Source organism: Epinephelus lanceolatus, chromosome 17 (assembly GCF_041903045.1).
Source record: "Epinephelus lanceolatus isolate andai-2023 chromosome 17, ASM4190304v1, whole genome shotgun sequence".
NCBI classification, from domain to species: Eukaryota; Metazoa; Chordata; class Actinopteri; order Perciformes; family Serranidae; genus Epinephelus; species Epinephelus lanceolatus.
This window is the reverse complement of record NC_135750.1, coordinates 14,149,691-14,171,654: the sequence shown is the minus strand read 5'-3', so window position 1 is coordinate 14,171,654 and position 21,964 is coordinate 14,149,691. Positions and strand designations below refer to the sequence as shown.

Genomic DNA, 21,964 nt, shown 5'->3' with positions numbered 1-21,964 from the left:
CAGAGAATTCATCTTCTCCGCAAACTTGACTCCTTTTCTGCCAGTCCCACCATTCTTTGTCGTTTTTATCAGTCTTTTATTGAAAGCATCCTGTGTTTCTATTTTATTTGTTGGTTCCCCCACCTCACGCTGCAGGATAAAAACAGCCTGTACAGCATCATTAAAACGTGTTCTGAAATCACAGGAGTGAAACTCAGGGATGTGGCCAGCTTTTGTGACCAACAAATGCTTAGAAATGCTCACAGTTATCATCCTTAATGAGTTCAGTTTTGCAAGCTCATACCTGCTTGCTACCAGAACTAAACAGTTACTTTCACAAACTCAGTTCAAGACACAATCCAATAATTAATATAATTAATTTAAGACTGGTGACCCCATTCATACCTATAGTGAAATAGGCTTAGAGTTGGTTGATGGTATAGGCAGCTGTCATCACTTATAGAAAGAACATTTCTACCGATTTCATTCTTATTTGTTTTTCTACTGATTTCATTCTTATTTGTTTTTTTCATTTCCACATCCTTTACTTCGCGTCTTCAAAATATTGTACATGTTTCCCATCATCTCAGGTTATTTGTTTGTCACACAGTCAGATGCTTTGTTTTTAATAGGTCAAATTTAAATGTACATGAAGCAAAGTGGGGTGGAGGATGCCAAAAGACCAGCAGTATAGTCCTCCAGCCCTAAGCCATCAGCTTCTCACAGTTTGCATACATTTGCATTTTTTGCATTTGTTTTTTTTTTTTTTTTTTTGTATTAGATAAGCATAGATCGAGAGAAGTGATACAAAATCAACCTTACCTTCAAAAACTGCAGGACCTGAATGAATTTCCTTCAACTTACATTTCTGCATGACCTTGATTTTGAACTGAAGCTTATTTTTTTTCCAATGGTGCCCAGAAGAAAAACCTGCAAGTAAGATTCACCAAAGAGAATAAAAGGCATGAATGTCAGGGTCAGGGTGTGCTAGAAAGAACAAGTTCATATGTTGTCAGACCACATCAAAAGGCAAAAGTGTTTATAATGACTCTAAACAGTGACACTGGAGAACCCCGTCACTAAAGGAACATTTTGCCACTTCACATTTCTGCAAACCACCAATATGGTAAGTTTTTACATTTCATATGTTTACATTCATGTTTCTACAGTGACATATTCTGATTATATGCATATAACCTGACTTTGTCATTAGCAGGTGGAGAGGATTTTGGATGGTGCGACACTTAGGTGAGATGGCTGCCCAGCTGCAGACCACTGTTTGAAACCAGCAAACAACAACACTGGTTGTTCTTATGCAACACATGACTAGATCTCCAGCAGTGACTGTAGCACAAACATAACCAAACATTAACCACAACATTGTTTAAATGTAAAGAACCAACATATCCACTACATAAGTACATACAAATGTTACTTATCCGTGGTTTACAGAAACGTACAATGCCAACATTTATTCAGGATATTGGGTTGCACTTAGAGGTGGAGTGAAAAGCTGACTGTCAGAGAAGACATCCACAATCTTGTACTTGTTTGCACACATAAAAAAATGCCAGAAATAGTAACGAATGAAGGAGAAAGAAAGAAAAGTTTGATTCCCGCTTTACATTTTCATATGTGCACATATGCGCATATGTATGTCTGTTTTCTTTTCTTTAATCCTGTCTAAACCTCCGTTCACCTAGCTTCTGTCACTTAATCTCCTCATCTCTAGACACAACTCCAGCTCCCATTAAAAAACTACAAGCATGGCAGTGCTGCTACCTATGTCATTTCAGAATCAGTAATACTTTATTAATCTTAATTAAGTTGTAATTCATTACAGTCGCTCCAATGTAAAGAATATAGAATTATAGGAAGTAAGAGTAGGAGTATGTAAATTTTTTTTTTCTAACATACCAATATAAATGTGCATTATGCTACAATGTTTAACACTAGTACTTAACATAGTAAAAATGAAATATATATCTTCACCGTGCTGAGTCTGTAAGTATGTAAAAATATACAAGTATGTGCCCTGTGCTACATTACACTATATACACTATAAAAATGTGTACTGTGCTATAATGGTTACTACAATATATACATCAACAGAATAAAGACAAGAATAAGAATAAAAATGAGAGGTATGTACAGTTATGTGCATTGTATGTTGAATAATACTAGTCCATACCCATTGGTAGCTTTGTCACCTTCTACCTATGCCAATCCTCAATGCCTATGTGCAGTTTCACATAGATTGACCACGTCAGTGAGTAGAAAAACGTGGGACAGACAGAATGACTGACAGACAGAATGACACACTGACAGTTTCCATGATTATGTACAGCATACCATACCATGACACACCAAAAATTAGAGAAAAAAAAACAAAAACACTGGTCCACAGGGGGAGCCAGAGCGATCGGTCGCATTTGAGCCATTTTTAAGCATTTTTCTGTTGTTATAGCGCCACCCAGTTGCCAATTAGAGTTAAATTTCTCCAGTCACCTTGAGGCGTCCTGTTCTACATATCTACCAAGTTTAGTAAAAATCAATATGGCGGTTAGGCCTAGATAAGAAATTAGCTCTCTAGCGCCCCCATTTTGTTTGATGGGGTCAATAATGGAGGGGTCCCCTCAGATTATGTGTGGTCATATGCCTACAAAGTTGCGTGGTGATCGGTGAAACCCTTGAGATGTTATACACCTTTATGTGATGAGCCACGCCCTCCGCAATAATCATTCCCTTATAGAAGCTCAGTTTTAGTAAGTTTTCCATCTTTTGCCAAGAGGGAACTTTAGATATTGGTCCCTAGATTATGTTCACCGAGTTTCATGCAGATCGGTCAAACTTCCTAGGAAGAGATCGATTTGAAGTGTTTTTCAAAAAATTCAAAATGGAGGAAAATCTATATAAGCGGAAGTTAGAGGCAAATTTGTTCCTCATGAGGAGAGGCATCTCTGTGCAAAGTTTCATGTCTCTACGAGATACAGGGCATGAGATATGCCCATTCAAAGTTTGCAATTTCAGTTGGTTGCTATAGCGCCCCCCTTTGGCCAATTGATGTAATATTGCTTCATTCGCATCCTCCCATGACCCTCTACCACTGTGCCAAATTTCACATGGATTGACCAAGTCAGTGAGGAGAAAAACGTGGAACAGACACACAGACAGACACACAGACAGACAGAGGCTGCGGTCAGAAAGTCCCTCCTATCGTCTATTCCTAATCACTATTCCTTGACCTTGGTGGGAAACGTCACGAGGTCAAGGAAAGATGAGTAGGAGAATTCATAAGGACTTAGCAAAAGAGAACCGCGGAGCTGAGAAAATCCAACCGCACTTACGCTGGGCTATGTCATCATGCGACGACGGATGTTATTGACGTGGTCTGCTGTGGTGAAACTACAATGTTCTGAAGATGGACTACAAAATGCACACGATGAGAACATATGGGGCGTACGTTCTCATCGTGTTGATTCATGCAGGATATATAAACGTGGACAACACGGTGAAAGATATTGTTTAATTACTAAGGTCGGAATTGAATTAAAAAAAGGAATATAGGCTACCAGCCAAAAACTGAAACGAAATTGTCACATTGAGAATGCTTGCTCACACTCACCCATCTGAATCCCAAGTAGTAAAATGAATTAATGATATTACTAAAGGCTGGCAATACAACAACGCTCAAATGAATAAATGACTGATGCAAAGTGAACATATGTTACGGTGCGTGTCCCCTCCATCCACAGCTGTGTTCAACTTGTTTGTTTTGTAACAGGATAAACAAATATTAAATGCAGTATTTTGTTTTTGCATGTGAATAAAAAAATAATGGAAATCTACGTGCTTTTTCCATTTGCTTCTTCAAATGGGCAATTGGAATAGAAATTAGACCACAACCAGTAATTAACTTGTGTTTGGCCTTTATTGTTAAATCAATATTATGTGCCCCTACTGCATAGATAGACAGATAAATAAATAATAATATTAATATTAATAATAAAAGGGACGCTGCTGTGCCTCGTGCGTAAATGCGCACAGCGTCTCTCTGTATGGGGAAACGCGCTTATTGTTTCTGCTGCGGGGTGGGGGTGGGGTGCTCGCTGCAAGTATTTAATGCCCTTAAGCAGATATCTTTTAACGTTACAGTCTTTTGTATTTTTTGTTATGATCCTTCCACTGTAGCTTTGCAGGGAAACACTGTATAGGGGAATAAAAAGTGGGACGTAGTAACTTCATTGATTATTTAAATCTCCAGATACGCCAAGTATATGCGCATTTACGCACGAGGCACAGCAACATTACTTCATTGATTATCTATTTTTTTAGATTCAATTTTATTTATATAGTGCCAAATCACAACAAAAGTCATCTCAGGGCACTTTACACATAGAGCAGGTCTAGATAATACTCTTGAATCTATCTATCTATCTATCTATCTATCTATCTATCTAGGCCATAAGCATAGCCGATGCCAATGTTTTGAGATGCAGTATGGGCAGATAATATAGATATAACAATAAAGGCGAAAAATAGGTAGGTTTCTGGTTTTGGTTTAATTTCTATATCAATTAGCCATTTGAAGACGAAAATGGGAAAAGCATGTGGAGCTCCGTTTTTTCTCATTCACACGAAAATCGGAAAATTAAAATGATGCATTGTATATTTGCATTTTTGTTTATCCTGTTATAAAACAAGTTAAACAAAGCTGTGGACGGAGGGTAGCCTACACCAATAGTAGCGAAACGTTCATAGTTCGCATCTAAGATTAACATAATGTTGAAAGTTGAAAAAATAAATATGAACAAGTTATGGCATGAGATGTATAATGCTAAATAAACAGCGGTAACTTAGATGGTGATCTCCTTTCTTTCTCGGTCATGTTGATCTTTTTCTTTCCTAATCATTTGAGTTTGTGAATGGTGCGTAAATATTGGCACCGCAATGACTTGTGGGATGGAATGGAAAATCTCCTTTCCTATCGCTTAGGAAGGTCCGATGTATCCTATGCTAAAGGAGATCTGAAAGGAAGCATTGAACCTCCTTTCCTTAGTGTTTAGGGAACTCGAACAGCTCTTATCATGGCGGCCACTAAAATACTTCCGGGTCATTTCACTCAGCTAGGAGCCTTCCTAAGCAAAAAAGACTTTACGACCGTAGCCAGTGTTTTCGTCATTATATAGTAAGAATAGTGAGTAATATTGCACAGTTGAGTAATTTTACAGAGTGTTGTGACAGTTGAATTATTGCACAGTGAATTATCCACATCCTTAAAATTAAACAACATTCTCTTCCACAGTCAGAGCAAGCTGTGGTGTATTTGAAATATTAAGAACACTGCACATGGAGATACAGTTATCAGTGGGCCTTTAGGCTCGTGCTTCATACTCATCACCTTCAGGGTGTATTCACGAACACTCTGAGAACACTCTGAGACAGCTTCTAAATCAGCCTAAAAACTTTTTGTAAGGAGTCTTAGATTAGGAGTGATTCAGGAAAGTTCTCAGAGCAACGCTGATCAAGGGAGGGACAGAAACTTTTAGCTTAGTGAGGAGGTGTGGCCGACCCTGTTGCTAGGCGTGATGCATTCTTTTAACAGATGTGATTGGTTGTCACAGACACACCCTTTTGTGAGCCTGCAAGGTGTGGACACCCAGTGGAAATGAAATGAGGTGCACCACAAGATAACACTGAGTCACTGTTAGTGTGATCACTGTTGATGCAAGGTTGAGACAGACCTAAGTCATCACTGCTGCACTGTTGCATTTCCCCAGTTGTGAATATCTTAGTGTTGTGATCACTTTTAGCATTATAATGTTATTATGTTGGGTGGGAAGTATGTGCACATCTCTAATAAGATCTACCACAAACATAATCCCTGCACAGTGTAATGTATAAGGTTTCATTAACTCACAGTTACTCAGTGTTTGGAAACATTTCTCCCATGTCTGTCTTCTCACCCTTTTCTTCTCTGCTGAAGAAACTCTTAAGCCTCAAAGTCCTTCTCCATATTTTTAACAGTTTTCCACCTTAGGAGCTCTCTTAAGGGATACAGTGCTTTGTGAATAACTTATCTTCACCAGCATCTTGTCTTAACTTTAAGTGGAAATTCTTAAACACCACAATCCTAAGATTATTCTTAGAACTTTGTCAGTAGGAGCAACTCTTTGTTGGGTCTCTACCAAGGAACTCATCTATCTGTAGAAGTAGTATTTATATCCTTAAGTAAAAGTTTTAATACCACATCAATGCCAGTGCTCCATTACAAGAAAAAGTTTGTTGTTCAACATCTTGGTGGACAGGTGAAGATAGAAGTTCACTTTACCAGAATCAAAGGCAGGTAAGGGTTGCAACCCAGAAGGAAGTCAAAACAGCCACACTTATCCAGAGGGGTAACACTGAGAGTAATCAGTCTGTGGGTCAGCCATGCACAGAATAAAGGTTCAGGAATAGGTGCAGGCTCAGGGGGCTGGGAGGAAAAAAGGTGCATGAAGCAACAACAGCAAACTGGCAAGGGACAGGTGAAGATGGGCTGGTATGAGTACTGTGGGTAATTGGGGAATGAGGAGCCGGTGAGCTGGTGGATGGAAGCATCAGTTGGGGAGTCTGAGGGCATCTGGTGGATGGATAAGGAATGGCAAGTCCAGAGTGTTCATAACAAGCACAAAAGGTAACATAAAAACTGTGGGCATGCTAACATGGGCGAAGTAGGCAAAGACAAAAAAGTAGAACAATTACAGCAATACAAATGTAATAGAAGAAAAAAAAGGGATTTTCAAAACGGTTTAGTACAGGGTCAGATTGAGTTTAAAATTGTGTCAATGGATTCTTTCAGTGTTTGGGTGTGTGAAAGTGTGTTATTTGTTAGAAATGTTCGTATTTGTGAGGTTTGACCGGGGAAATATGTGGGTGTATGAGGTAAGGAAGAAAAAAGTAAATTAGATGAAGTAAGGCTCAAGCTTTTAAAGAAGAAAAGTCAGCAATGCATTGTTCAACAACCTGTGTTCTTGTCTGACCGTGTTTCCCCCTGATGCCGTCAGGTACTGTTACACACTGAAGGTGCCCAGCAGCGTATCATGCCGACATGATAGGACAGCTTTTTTCAGTGGAAGTCACTGCCACAGTGCCATAATTCAACAACTTCAGAGTGAGACCGGATTGGTCTTGTTCCACTCTTTCATAATGTACACTGCACTCTCTAGGGGGCACTTTCTTCACTTTTCACCCCTTTAGAGAACACAACATGGCACTGTACGGAAGCGTATTGCATTCACTTGACAAATAAAAAAAAATCTGTTTTATTGAGTAATTTTTTCTGTTTTTCACAGTATTTTTTTTATTTTTCTGTTTTTCGTGGTAATTTTGTTTCTGTTTTTCTGCGTAATTTTTTTATTTTTCTGTTTTTCGGTGTATTTTTTTCTGAGTTAAGAGAGCAATAGAACAACAGACGCTTTCATTCCTTTCTTGAGAGCTTGATATAATGGAAGCAAACATGACCCGCTTGTTTAGTTTAATCCAGTTTTACTTTGTTTTGGGTTTGAGACACTAGGAGATACTCTTGTCTTTAAAGGAGCTATATGTAAGAAATCTAAAGCAAATAGTCATAAAATCCTCCTAATATGTCACAGAGACTAAGGAATAATGTTCATATAACATACTGATCTCACTGACAATAGTACGACCAGAATATTTACATTTAAAAAAATATTTTACGGTCCACAAATCATGTTTATGTTTTGAATTTGTGTTTTGGCCTGTTGCACCACCCACCGCCATCTACCAGTCACGCAGTCAGTAGAGTCTCAGCATCAGTTACAGTTACAACTGAGCTACAGCAGCACGGCAAGCAGCATTAGCAGTGTCCCGTTACATAGCATTAGCAGCCGCCTTCTCCTCAGCTGTATCCCGGCAGCAGCGTTAGCAGCAGAGATGCCGGACTTGCTCGAATGGTCCGCTGGAAAACCAAAGATCAAGGACGCGGCGACATGGCCCTGCCACGGCAGCCGCCCGTGGGCAAACAAATCAGTCTCCAGGGTGCCGCTGTCCAGCAACCTTGACTCTGTAGGCGAGGGGGGGTGGACACGACTCGCGGCAGTATTTTGAATTTGAGTGCAGTAACCGTTTTGGCCACATTCTTACATACAGCGCCTTTAAGTCATATAGATGGTGTTATCATTAGTTTGTCGACTTTACGCAGGCACCGGTCACTTGCAGGTGCCAGGTGGGAGCTTCTCGCGAGATTTTGAAGTATCTCATCTCCTCGTTCAGGAAAAAAAATTACCATGAAAAACAGAAAAAAAGTACCACAAAAAAACAGAAAAAAATACCCCGAAAAACAGAAAAAAATTACCCCAAAAAACAAGGACAAAAATTACACCAAAAAACAGAAAAATAAATAAATTACTCAGAAAAACAGGGCTTTTTTTGTTTGTCAAGTGAATGCAGTACGCTTCTGTAGCACTGAGGTAATGTTCTCTGTAAATTTGGGAGGATTTTAGCACTTCTAGCATCCTTTTTAACAACATTTTTTTTATTTAAAAAAATATATATATATAATTTTAATTGAAAAAACACTTCCTGTTTTCAAGGGTAGATGGCGAGTCACACTCGAAACATGGATGCACTGGTTCAACTATTAGAATTAATTAAGTAGTCTCAAGTCTGGCATTAATGAGTCAGTCCTATGAGTCTTTTATAATCTGACAAACTTATTTCGATAAGTACAACCAATATGATTTGCACTGACCTCAAAAAGCTTAATTAAGTTCAACTAACTTAATATTTATCCAAAAGTTGTGGTGGTATTTAGTGTTCAAATTATTTTATTTATTCCAACTAATTTATTTTAATTCCATCCCTCTAAATATGTTAAAAATGTTCGGGAATTTTTTATGCTGAAAAACATCTTTATATTAAGTGTTATCCACTAACTCAAAAAATATTTTTTTAATGCAAGTATAACATTGATCTAGAGAAACATCTGAACATGTACTCGATGGATTGGCACTAAAATTTGGACTTTGATGGTTCCCAGATTTTGATCATCTGACTTTTCTGGTAGCACCCAAATGAGGTTGATCTTTGTAGTCCTGTGTGAAATGTGTTAATAATTACTGGATAGATAACCAAAAGAAAACAATGGCGATGCCTCGCCACAGCAGTCGCAGGTTCGACTCCGGCTTGCAACCATTTGCTGCATGTCACCCCCCGCTCTCGCTCTCTCTCTCTCTCTCTCTCACCCTGTTTCACTCTATCCTGTACATTAAAGGCAAAAAGCCTGAAAAAATAATCTTTAAAAAAAAAAAAAAAAAAAAAGTTTGACTAACGTAGACAATAAGTTACAATCAAAACTGCTCACGAAGCCTGTTTATTTGTCAAAATACATTTTAAAAATTGTACGTACCCCCATCATTCATAACACATTAGGACTGACTTTCCATATATGATGCTGAGGAAATATTTTATACATTTTCCTTACTTTGAATATTCATATTATTACCTTTATTATTCACCCATACGATACATACAATGAAGTTCATTTTCTACTTCCTTAGTTGTTTATTGTTTTGTTTTCCTGTTTATTGTTTTTACTTTACCCGTGATTAGTGTCCTGTTAAGGATACAGTATGAGGTAATTTAGCAAATGTCAACACTTGGCTTCCAACATGGGATCTGAGACTCCTCCATCCTCACACAGAGGTTCTGAGTTGTTGATTCCGTCTCTGCTGACACCATTTGCTGGAATTTCAGTCAGTGGAGGTTTCTGGACTTTAATCTGAAACACGTCCCACTTCTCAGGTATGAGTCCTTTGTTGAAGAGCAGAGAAGCCAGGTAGGAGACCAGCAACGTGGTGGCAAAAGTGATCAGCATACAGATGGTCCTGATAGGGGAATACTGAACATAAACACCATCTTCAAGGGTGCATCCTGGGAAATGGATGGCGGGTGGTATCCCCAGCAAGGGCTCTCCGCACAAAAGCCTGAATAGAAACCCCACCACGAAGCCCATGGCAGCACCGTAACCGTTGGATATGTTGAAGAAAAGCACGCAGACCAGCTGCGGGAACATCATGATATAGGCGATTTCTCCACCAAGGACCCAGAAAGCCATGACACCTGTGTGCAGGAAGGTGAGCGCCGTGCCAGCCAGGCCGAATACAACCACAGCAATACGAATCACCCATCCGAGTTCATTCTGTGATGCCTACAAGGAAAAGCAATCGGAAGAGGGTAACTGTAGGGTAAGCAGCAGCAGCAGACTGAGAAAATAGCTCTTCTGTTTTACCAAACATCTCTTATTTACTACATAGTTTATTTTTTTATCTTTTTTTGCCTGTCCCACCTACTGTAGGGACAGAATCATGGATAAACCCTGAGCTCCTACAGGAGGAACATCTTTTTCTTACCTTGCTGCATCTTTTAAAGGAGCAGTGCATAACATTTAGGGGGGTTTAGTAGCTCCCAGCGGTAAAGATTGCAGATTGTTACCAGTTGAAACTTTCCCCCCATGTGCCAAGTGCGAGTCCCAGGTTAGAATTCCTTCAGTGTTCATTTTTCAGGAGGTTTTCTACTGGGAGCTGAATAATCCGTAGAGGTCTCCTCCTCTCCAAAACAAATGGACCCAGTGATTTAAACTGGTAAAAAAAACACTGAATAAAGCAGTTTCAGGTTAAAAAATCATTAAAAATCTAAATTTGATCAGTCAGCTGTTGGCTGCTGTGAAACTGCGCCTACTTGGGTGCATCAGTACAATGGACAACCAAGAAAGGACAGCAGTGGAGATACCCACACACCAATGCAACTGGGCTAGACAGCCACAAAAAAGATTAACAAGTCAAGCTGTTTTAATTAACTTTTTGAAATTATTTTTTGCACTGATTTGATCACCTTTCTTTTGTGCACGGATGTCCTAAATAAACTGACATTCTTTTGCATTGATGTCATTCTGTCAACCTTTGTTGTGGCTGTCCAGCCGAGTTAAATTGGTGTGCGGGTATCTCCTCTGCTGTCCTTTCTTGGCCGTCAACTCTGGAACGCATTATCAACTGATATCAAACTGATTACAAATTTAAAATTCTTCACAACAAAGGTTAAATGTAAAAGCAAACCAGGGCCCGTATTCACAAAGATTCTCAGAGTCCTCTCAAAGAGCTCCTAACTTAGCCTAAAAATTCCTAGCAAGGAATCTTAGCTTAAAGCTGTAGTAGGTAGAAAGCCTGAAAACGATTGATTTTTGAGTCTCATCTGAGTTAGGTTTCGTTCGTCTCCGCCCTGAGCCCCTCCTACCAGACGAGCACACGAGTATTTTATCCTACTTGGTTCTATTTCTCTGGGAGCCTCGGCTCTCCCTCACCACGCAGCAGCCCTCTCCATCCCTCCCTCACGGCCCCGCACACCCCCGAGGCTCGGCTCTCCCTCTCCGCGGAGAGCCCTTGGCTCCGCTCCCACGGCCGACCCTCGCGCCCTCCAGCCGGGCCCGGCCCCACCCTTTCCCTCCCTCCGGGGCTCTGGGGAACCGAGTTCTGTCTTCCTTTTTTTGGGTTGTTTGGCCGTGTGGGCAGTTGTAGCCAATGCTGGAATAGCTCTTTTACCTGGTGCACTGTTCACCATTGCCGCTTGCTCTCCCCTTCTGCCGGCGGCACAGGAACGCGCATATGTAGTAGAACAGCCAATAGGAACGCAGTGGTCCGAGCTGACCTTTCACTGGTTGATGCACATCGGCACGATACTGATTCCTTAGAGGCTGAACACAGAGCCATGGTGAGGTGCAGAAACCTATTGTTTGTCTCAGACCATTTGATTTACATTATGCTTAGAAGATATTATAAATTTTTTACTCAATTATACCAAAACAATGTTGCCTACTGGAGTTTTAAGTGTGATTCAGGAAGTTTCTGAGAACAACTCTGAGCAAGGAGGGGACAGAAACTTTTATCTTAGTGAGGAGGTGTGGTTGACCCCGTTGCTAGGTATGACACAGTCTTCTAAAAGCTGTGATTGGTTGTTACAAAAAGAAAAAAAAAATGCGCTCCTAGTAATGAATGGACAGTGAAATCAACCGATCGTGGAACTTAGACTGTATTAAGAAATGTGTAATCGTGAAAATAATCTTATGTCATGATGATGAAACTCAGCAAAATTAAATTAATCGTTATACAGCTTCAACATGTTTGAACATATCTCATTCACATGCCAATTATTATATTGATTTGCTTATTGTTATGTTTACTCGCCATGCTGGTGATTTTACTACTTAATCTATTTGATATTAATGGTGGATGCAGACGCAGACGAGAAAGCCGAACTGGACAGAAGAGCAGTGTCTGCTGTTAGCACAGCACGTGCAGGAGAACAAAGGAGTTTTAAGAGGGAAATTCTGTCCCGGGATCACGGCACAAGGGAAGAGGTAGACTTGGGAGTGCATTGCCCGACAAATCAATGCATCGTTCCCTCTCCTTTTACGCACAAGAGATGAGTGTGAGAAGCGCTGCTACGTGCTGCAATCCAAAGCGGGCGTTATTGTGTTACTACGCTGGGTGGGAAAAGTAAGCTCATCCCTGATGAGGTCAACCACAAACATTATCCCTGCACGATCAAGCTGGTAGCATCTTATTAAATCACTGTCGTTCAATATACGGAGAATATCTCTCCTTCCTCTCTGTCTTTCCGCCATCTTCTCTGTTTAAGACACTCTTAGGCTTCTTAAAAGTCCTCCTCCCTCCTCTCAACAGTTTTTCACCTTAGGAGCTCTCTTAAGGCCTAAGATGCTTTGTGAATAACTTTTATCTTACCAAGGGAAAATTCTAAGAAAAATCTTAGAATTCAAGGAATTCTAAGATTTTTCTTAGAATGACGTCGCTAAGAGCTACTTTTAGTCTTAGGATTCTTTGTGAATACAGGCCCAGAGCTGTACCCACTCTTAGCTAATTGCGCTCAAACTCTTAAGGGTATTAGTGGAAGTGTGTTGGTGTATTGTGTTATGTGTATATTAGTTTGTCTATTGTAGTACATGTATGGTGGTATATGTACTGGTGTGTGTGTATTTTAGTATGCAGATGATGGTATATGTATTTACAGTGTACTCTGTTTTCTATGATGTTTAAAACTGTATATTTTGATAACATATCAGGTCTACGTGTAATGAAAACTCTGTGTTTCCAATTCCTTGTCAGTGTCTCTGTTAATTTCACATCCCCATCCATCCTTTAGGAAAAGCAATCAATTTTAGAACTGGCGTTTCCACTCGTGCTGCTTGTTTCAAAAGAACTGAAATGAACTGAGACTGACAGCAACATTTCCATCTGTTCAATGATGGATTAATGTGGCTGCACCTGATGGCGCAAATGGCCATTGGTGCACCATTTTAATGACCTTTCATTCTCTTGTCTTCATTTTTACCTTTGTCCTCAGGATCTTCTTGTAAATGTTTGAGGAGAAGATCGAGGCAGCAGACAGCAGGGCAGAGTCAGTTGATGACATGACAGCAGCAGCCACGGCTCCGATGCCAATGACGGAGATGTAGGGTGGGGTTAAGTGCTGTAGGGAGAGAGGTAGAATCAAACCGGTCTGACCTCGTTCAAACGGAGGTGGAGAGCCATATGAGGTCAGGTTCCAGTCTAAGAACCAGAAGAGACAATTATTCAGGATTAATCAAACAAGCTGTTATGTAAGGTGAGTCATGAGAACCTACTGCCAGACACTGTGATGTTTTTCTAAACTAAATTCAAGTCTGAAGAGCCTACACTTATTTTCATAAAGAAATATTTTCTACTTAGTCAATTTTGGATAGAATATGACTCAAGTTTAAATTTAAAGTTTAAAGGTATTTAACACAACTGCTTTACCTGTTGATGCAGCTACTGCCCCAATGAGAACAGGAGGAATTCCAAACGTGGGGATGAGAAACGCTGCAGCGTAACATCGCAGCTTAGCTGTGGTTGAGGAAGAGGCTGATAGTGTTCTCTGGTGGAAGTCCTGGAAACCGAGGTCTCCTACACTCTGGGAGGGAAACAGATTGTTACAGATCGTCCTTTGTCCTGTCTGCTATCGCTTATCTTAACCAGCAGTGACCACTAATTGTCCATGATTTACCCCTGATAGTGTGTGATACTGGATTCTGTGACTACTGTCTGTATCTCAAATTGACCCTCAGGGACACTACCTCACCCCTCACCTTAAATCTCAGCTACTTCTGTTTGGACTTGCTACCCCTACTTGAAAGCTTATGCATCATCATTTTACCAATAAATCATTGATCCTTCCATGCCCGCACAGTTACCTTCCTTTGGTTCCTTTTCCTTGCTACCTCGTATACACCAACTTGACACTTTGATTTCACGAGTCACATTTTTCCACTGCTGCACATCTCACTTGAGATCAACCTCTTTTTGTGCCCATGCATCAGTCTTGATTAGTCTCAAAGCATTAAATGCTTTATTACCTTACCAGGAGCAAGAAGATATCAAGCCACCTCCAGGCTGTGCCTGCAGTCAGAGTGCCGACCCAGGGAGGCTGGAAGCTGTGGTTGAAAGATGTGGTGGTGATGTCAACCGAGGTGGGACTCATGAGGAGGAAGGGGACGCACAGCCACTAAGGGGTCGATAGAAGCACCAAAGATTGTCATATAGAAGTAGAGCATGTTAACAATTATCATGCGAAAGTTACTTTAATCATCACATACACTCAAACCATGAAACAGTTAAATAACATTTGCTAGCTGTGGCTGTGGATGCAGATTTCTAAAGTCTGATAAAATAACCCCTGATGATGTCAAAGTGATGTCACCAAAGTTATGTCAGCCTGGCTGTACATTTTTAATAGAAAACTTGTTCTTACTAACTGGAGGTGTGAGGTATTGAAGAAACTGGCATTTAAAAGGCAGGGAGTATAATAAAAGATGCTATTGAACTGCATTATGGGAAATGTAGGAACCAGCCTTTTTGGGGCTTGACTCATGCAAGAGAATAAAGTCAGGGTATCTCAGCCCTTTGCTTCTTTGATTTTGAGTAGTCTTTTTAAAAAAATATATATTTATACATTTTGGTGAACCCCCCAATGTTATGGACATACAATTCTTAATTGAAAGAGTGCCCCAGCATACATGACTTCAACGCAACGTCACTCACTGCCATAACAACGGCCACGCCCCCTTTTAGGTGAAAGTTTTGAACTCGACCTGGGAGAGACGCTAGTTGCGGCTAGGAGTTCATAATGTCAAAAAGTTGCTGCGTCGTTCACTGTACAGCAAATGGGGAAAGAAGAAATCTGTGGCTCACAGCCATCAAACGGCAGGGTAAAGACGGAAAGCCAGTCACTACACCTAACGTTACGTCTGTGGCAGGCACTTCATCACAGGTTAGTTGGCTAACGTTAGCTAGCTAGCTAAAGTCAGTTGATCTCAACAAAAACATGAGATGTTCAAAGCCAAGAAGTTAATTCTAATGAATGTTAAGTAATGAATCGACAGGACATGAATTGAATGAATGAATTGACAGGGTCATTCGTCCACACAGAGGCTGGCGCTGAAAAGGGCACACACCTCCTATCTTTTTCACTTTCTCGTCGTACCAAAGGCGATCAGGACCTCTTAAACTCTCTCCGTAGCATGTAGCCTGACTGGCCATTTCATCCGAAGGGGAAAGACTCAACTGATTTGTTTATATTTACACTTTATGTATGTGAAGAGCTCTGCTGCCAGTCAAAATCCCATGTTTCTATCACCTATGACGTCACGGGCGTGCGACCCGTTGTAGTTCGTTGTAGTCCCGTTGAAGTCATGTATTGCTTGGTGGAAAATTTCAAACTACTGACCAGAGGCTGAAAATGATCATATTCTGAGGACAGTTATTGTACACGAGTCATAACAAAGGTTACAAGATTGTAATCCTAGTTGTATTAGCACAGACGGAGCCCTCCACTGGACTCTGTGGATAATGCTCTTCTCCAATCACAAGCATACATTTGCCCACTGACAGTTGCATAAACGTAGCCATGAGGATGTGCCTGCCCAAATATGTGCAGAGCCACATATGGACACTTATGACAGTTTGGGCATCCTATGTCCTCTTCAGCAAGCAGCATAGGAGCGACAGCACCCCTAAGTAGAGGACTCTACTTGCTTATAGAACTTGGGTTACAATGTTGTACCTGTGTTCTATCTCCCACAGGCTCGGCCCTCTATTGGACTCTATGGATACAGTGGGTGAAGCCTGATGGATGAGGGCGACATATTAGCCTGTTCTCATTCAGAAGTGGTCAAATACTGCCACTCTTGTAGTAATTACGGTGTCAGACACCGACACTAGAAGCTATCTGGTGGTACGGTGGTATGATACTCCACCAGGTGGTGTCAATGTGTAATGCGCTTGGACGGAACCTTTTAGGGTGTTATGATATGCCGCTGGTCAGCCAGACGGCACCTGTCGCGGTAGTATGATACGCGGACAGATGGCATCGGTTCAAAATGCAGCCGTACGGCATCAGTTGTGTTGGTATGATGCGCCACTGGGCAGCATCACTTGGAAACGCTGCCGGTACCAACTTAATATAAGGAGCTGTAAAGTCCCTACAGGGTGTGTGGGAAAGGTGGTGGATGACCCCCCAAAAAAAACAACTTCCACCCAGGAGGCCAGTGTTTCCTTCCCATATTAATGTAGAGCCAGACCATGATGGTTTTTTCTACACCTAACCATGTGCTTTTGTTGCCTAAACCTAAGACCCATCCTGGAATGTCAACAGCAGACTATGAGAGATACCTAGCGCATAATATTTGATGACTTGGGATGAGTACGTAACAAAACATCAACCCAACTACACTGATTATGACTGACTTATAATTAATGGGCAAATTTCTGATAGCTGAAGGATGAGGATGCTAAGAATGTTATGCATGCCCTATATATACTGTGGGCTGCATAAGTACTTGGATAGGCATGTCCTGATTGGCTGGCTACATTTATGCAAATTTCAGTGTGGCAATGCGTGCCTCTGATTGGAGGAGAGTATGATCCGTCAAGTCCAGTAGAGGACAGAGACTGTGTGACATAGAACCATGAGAGAATATAAGCGCTAATGTGTAACTTTCTAAGATAGGCATTTAAAGAACTTTTTGACTCTATCTCTCCTGCAAACCCTCTTAAAATGTACGGCAGAACAGGATCATGTTTTGTCAAAAAAAAAAAAAAAAAAAAAAAAAGAGTCACCCTTGGAATTCATTGTAACTGCAGTGAATCCAAATGAACTGAGATGTGGTTGACCAAATTACCGAGGTGACAAAAATGAGAGTGAGCTGTATGATGTCTGTGTAGGCCACAGAGTAGAGACCTCCCAGCAGTGTGTAGGTGATGGCCACAGCAGCAGAAATCCAGATGCACACAGCGTAGGACAAATCCAGGATCACACTCATGGTTACTCCTATGAAACACAGTTTGCCATGCACACTTAAAAAACACAAATAGCGCAAACACATGGAGACACATTCAAGCAAGGAAACTAACACTTCATAGATCAGCCAACCAGAGAGCAAACTAAAAAGCACTAAAACATTTGGGCTGAATTTCACAATGACAAACATACACACATACAGCTAAGGCAGAGTATGTACACAGACAGATGTTTAAATAGATAAAGACGCAGTCTGATAAATTGTTACCCAAGCTTATCAGTGTTGATGTGACCCAAATAACTTCTGACATCAGCGGTGCCACAGACAAAAGTCCACTCAGTCCATTTCCATACTTGATCTGGAAAGGGTCCATCATGGTAACATACTTCTTGTTTCTCATTGGCTCAGCAAAGAACAGACCACCTTGAAAACAAAAGTAGAGAAGATGCAGTTCTGAGCCTTTATTCACAAACAATACGACAATACTGATAGACAATACTATCAGAGAGCTCCTAACTTGGCATAAAAGTATTCAGTAAGAGGTCTTAGCTTAGGAGTGAGTTCAGAAAGTTCTCAGAGCAACTTTGAGTGAGGAAGGGTAAGAAACTTTTACCCTGGTAGGGGGGTTGAAGTTGACCCTGTAGCTATGACACAGTCCTTTCAAAGGTGTGATTGGCTGTCCTTTTGTGAGCCTGCAAGGTGTGGACATCCAGTCACATGAGACTGAAAGTGTTGTCATTGTTAGTGTGATCTCTCTGCTGATGGAAGGTTGAGACAGTCCCAGTTCATCACTGCTGCACTGCTGCATTTTCCAGTTACCAAATATCTTAGCCTTGTGATCACTTTCTTTTCTGGTTCTATAATGTTACTGTGATGGGTGAAAGATGGCAGATCATCTCTAATCAGATTAACCTTCAAACGTTATCCCTGCACAATCTAATCAGTGGCATCGCATGTCATCATTGTCATTGGGAGAAAGTTTCTCCTACTTCTTTGTCTTTACACCATTTTCTTCTCTGCTTAAGAAACTCTTAAGCCTCTTAAAAGGCTTTCACTTTAGCTCTGTTAAGAGCTACTCTTAACTTCAAGGGGAAATTCTTGGAAAACGTCATAAATATAAGAATTTTCTCAGGATTTTGTGACTAGCAGCAAATCTTTGTACTTGCTTTGTGGACACACCCCCAGATTCGTGGTTAATCTCATCAGAGATCACATCTCTCACCCAACACAAGTATGCTGTAATGCCAGAAATGAAAGGGATCATCACAACACTAAAAATGCAACAGTGCAGCAGTGTTGACTTGCATCTGTTTCAAGCTTCCATCCGCAGAGTGATCAAACACCTTGTCCACACCTTGCAGGCTCACAAAAGGGCATTATCTGTGACAACCAATCACACCTTTGAGAAGAATGCATCATTCCTAGCACTACAGCTGTGATACAGCGATCCGTGACTTAAAGGCATGCTTCACTTAAAAAATTACCATTTGTATTCATTTTGTACTCACTCCGTGTTAAGTTAGTTTCATGAAGAAAACTTTGTTCATCTAGCATGCCTTAACGTTAAATGAAAAATTCAAAAACAGTGATCTTGAGAAAGGCTAATGCAGTTACCAAAGCAAAACTATATCAAAACATAATTTTAGAAACTCTAACACAACTCAAAATTGTCTCATTTATCCAGTCGTACGCTCAGTACTTCCCAAACAACATGCATTTTCATTACAACCTATTTAAAACACGTCTGTATAACTCATCAAGAATGTTTGCCGGTTTCCCTATTCTTTGTTTGCAGTGAAGGAATGTGAGAAAAACGGATTTAAGTGGTCATTTTGTGGGTGAAGAATTCCTTTAAAATGAATGTGTGCCAGGTGCATAAAGTGGGGGGCCCAATGGCACCTTCCCTACTTACAACACTCTGACTCAAACCACAACTGTGTTTGAACTCAGCCTTCAATTTCATCTTAATTTCACACTGCTGATAATCACATTTCATATGCTTTTGTATTCTTCCATTCATTTAATCATTCATTCATTTTCCGTAACTGCTTATCCTGTTAGCGGTTGCGGGGGGCTGGAGCCTATCCCAGCTGACATTGGGCGAGGTTTCTGATTGAAGTGGTCATCATAGCTGATGTCACTTCTTGGTTTTGAAAGGGTTTCCCCAGGGATTCCAAAGAGTGCGGTCCGGCATGCGTGATTCCTTTGTGTCCTGTAGCGGGAAACAGGCGCTTTTGTTTGGGGAGTCACAGTTACCTGAAATTTTATTTAGTGTTTGGCATTTCATTGCAAAAAAAAAAAAAAAAGATAAAAAAAATTGCAACTTGCATCGCACATTTTTAGAAAATTTAGAAAATCAGGCATCTTAGGCTGCAACAATCCCAAAAGAGCCTGAAAAAATCTTGAGGTATAGCAGTTTATGTGTAAGTGCTGAATGGAGTTGAAGATTCAGTTGAGGTGTGAGCAACGCAAGCAGTTGAGGTGATTTAAGTGAAAGTCCTGCAGCTGAAGTGCCATTTAAATGATAAGAAACGTCAAAACCACAAGTTTAAAAAGAGAATCTTACCAAGAATGAAGGCCAAAGTTGCTGCCAAAGGCATCACAGCCCAAATCAGCCCCAACTTTGGATCGTACACCGTCTCCGCTGTGCCGATGATGAAGGTCCCGCCAACCCAGGTAGCTGCATGATGCACACAAAGAGCTCATTTTCACACATCCAAATTTACATTGCTATTTCTCTTGTCCTTGTAAATGTCCTTGAAGTAGAGAAAAATGTACAGCCAAAAAGATAATCAGTGTCATGTTGTAACTGATAAGAGTGTGTTCACAGCTACAATTTGTGTGTCTTAAGTCTTATCAGTGGAGCAACAATCTGAAATGCCAACTCATATGGCCCATTTACAAAAAAAAAAAAAAAAAATCACAAAACAATAAAAAATAAAAATAAATATATAAACATTAGTCATTTAACTTCCATTCAGATGTCAACATCTGTCTGCTTCTACCCATAAACACTTGTGTTTTGGCTGGAATGCTGAGTAACTAATGTCAGGCATTCCACTGTATACTGTAAAATTAATAATTACCCATCACTCAGCATCATGTATTGTTACATAAGGGTATAACAACACAGTAACAATAGTTGCCCTACTTTAAGGGAGATTAACATAAACGTCAAATCAGGATGACACACACAATAATGTTCAGTTGCTTTGAAAGTCATAGGAGTTTGAGAACCTTAAATCACAAGCTTAACCTCAAACATTAAGACTGTAAAGTAATCCAAAGTATACACATTTTTTTTTTTCCAGAGTCTGCGAATTTGCAAATAACAGAATCAATAATTAAACAGTATAACAAAAATCTAACATAGTCAAACAGCTAATATTGTACAGTAAATACAGTAAGAACCCCAAATTAAAGTTTTCTTTTTTTTTTTTTTTAACCTTTATTTAACTAGGTTAGTCCCATTGAGATGGGTGATCTCTTTTCAAGGGAGACCTGGCCAACACAGCAGCAGTACAGTCACATAGTTACAGATGACAATAATTAGAAAAACATTTACAAACACAGAACAAACACTCATACAATCAGATAACACATTTAAAGCCTAGACTCCAAGGATTTCACAAAGTTATTAATGGATATAAATTTTGAAAGAATATTGAAAAAAATTGAGGTTGTCAGTTGTTAAATAGTACTTGTAGAGGTAGTGGCGGCAATTTGTTTTGGTTTTTGTTGACAATTTTCCAAGAGTAATACACATAATAAGGAATAAAAAAACATCGAGGCATTAAATTAAAAGGGAAAACAAAAGGTGTGGGCTGAAGTTTAAGCTTATTATATCTACTCGTAGCATATTCTCATGAGTTACTCATTTACAGCCAAGTTTAAGCTGTGCAATAAAATAAAATAAAAATAATAAATTAATAAAAATAAAGTAAAATAAAATAAAAAATGCATTAATTCATTCACACACACACACACACACACACACACACACACACACACACATATATATATATATATATATATATATATATAACATAAACGAAACTAAAACAAAAATCAACAATTTGGTAACTGTCTTTAAGAAAACACACTACTTCTTAAGAAAATAAAAGAGCAGCGTTATTTAAACCTGTTTATTAAAATCCAGTTTTGATGACTCTGCAGGTTGCAGCTGCTGCAGTGCTGCACAAACTCACCGGTTGTGGTGAAGATTCCCACTACCAAGCTGATCCCCCTGTTTCCCAGCAGGGCCATGTCTGCATGGTTGGCCTGCGTCCTGTTTTCATCCTTTTTGGATTTAAAAGAAGCCCAGATGCCAATTCCAAGCACCAGCAGGTAGAATATGATGGTGGCTATGAGTCCCGAGACGTTGAGAGCCATGCTGACTGTGCTGGAGCGGTGCAGTGCACACAATATAGAGGGCAGCCAGGCTGCATGCAGCTTCCTTCTGGCACTGGTTCAACCTGAATGACTAACTGACCGAGCGTCTGCGTGGTGTGGGTTTTGGGTGTGGCTTTCAGAGAAGCCTTAGGCTGCAGGAGTTACTACACTGGAAAACTGTCTGTATTTTATATCCCTGCCAAA

The 21,964-nt window shown here is 40.3% G+C and overlaps 1 protein-coding gene across 1 annotated transcript; it reads right to left on the bottom strand.

The window, feature by feature from the left end:
- Positions 1-9,336: 9,336 nt before the first annotated feature.
- Positions 9,337-21,964, bottom strand: LOC117247941 (high-affinity choline transporter 1-like). The gene is made up of 8 exons (XM_078160999.1): positions 21,577-21,964; positions 19,935-20,048; positions 17,636-17,791; positions 17,249-17,397; positions 14,431-14,574; positions 13,830-13,983; positions 13,384-13,601; positions 9,337-10,189 (listed from the first exon to the last, which is right to left on the bottom strand). The coding sequence occupies exons 1-8, from the start codon at positions 21,758-21,760 to the stop codon at positions 9,632-9,634; spliced, it is 1,677 nt and encodes a 558-aa protein (XP_078017125.1). The 5' UTR covers positions 21,761-21,964; the 3' UTR covers positions 9,337-9,631.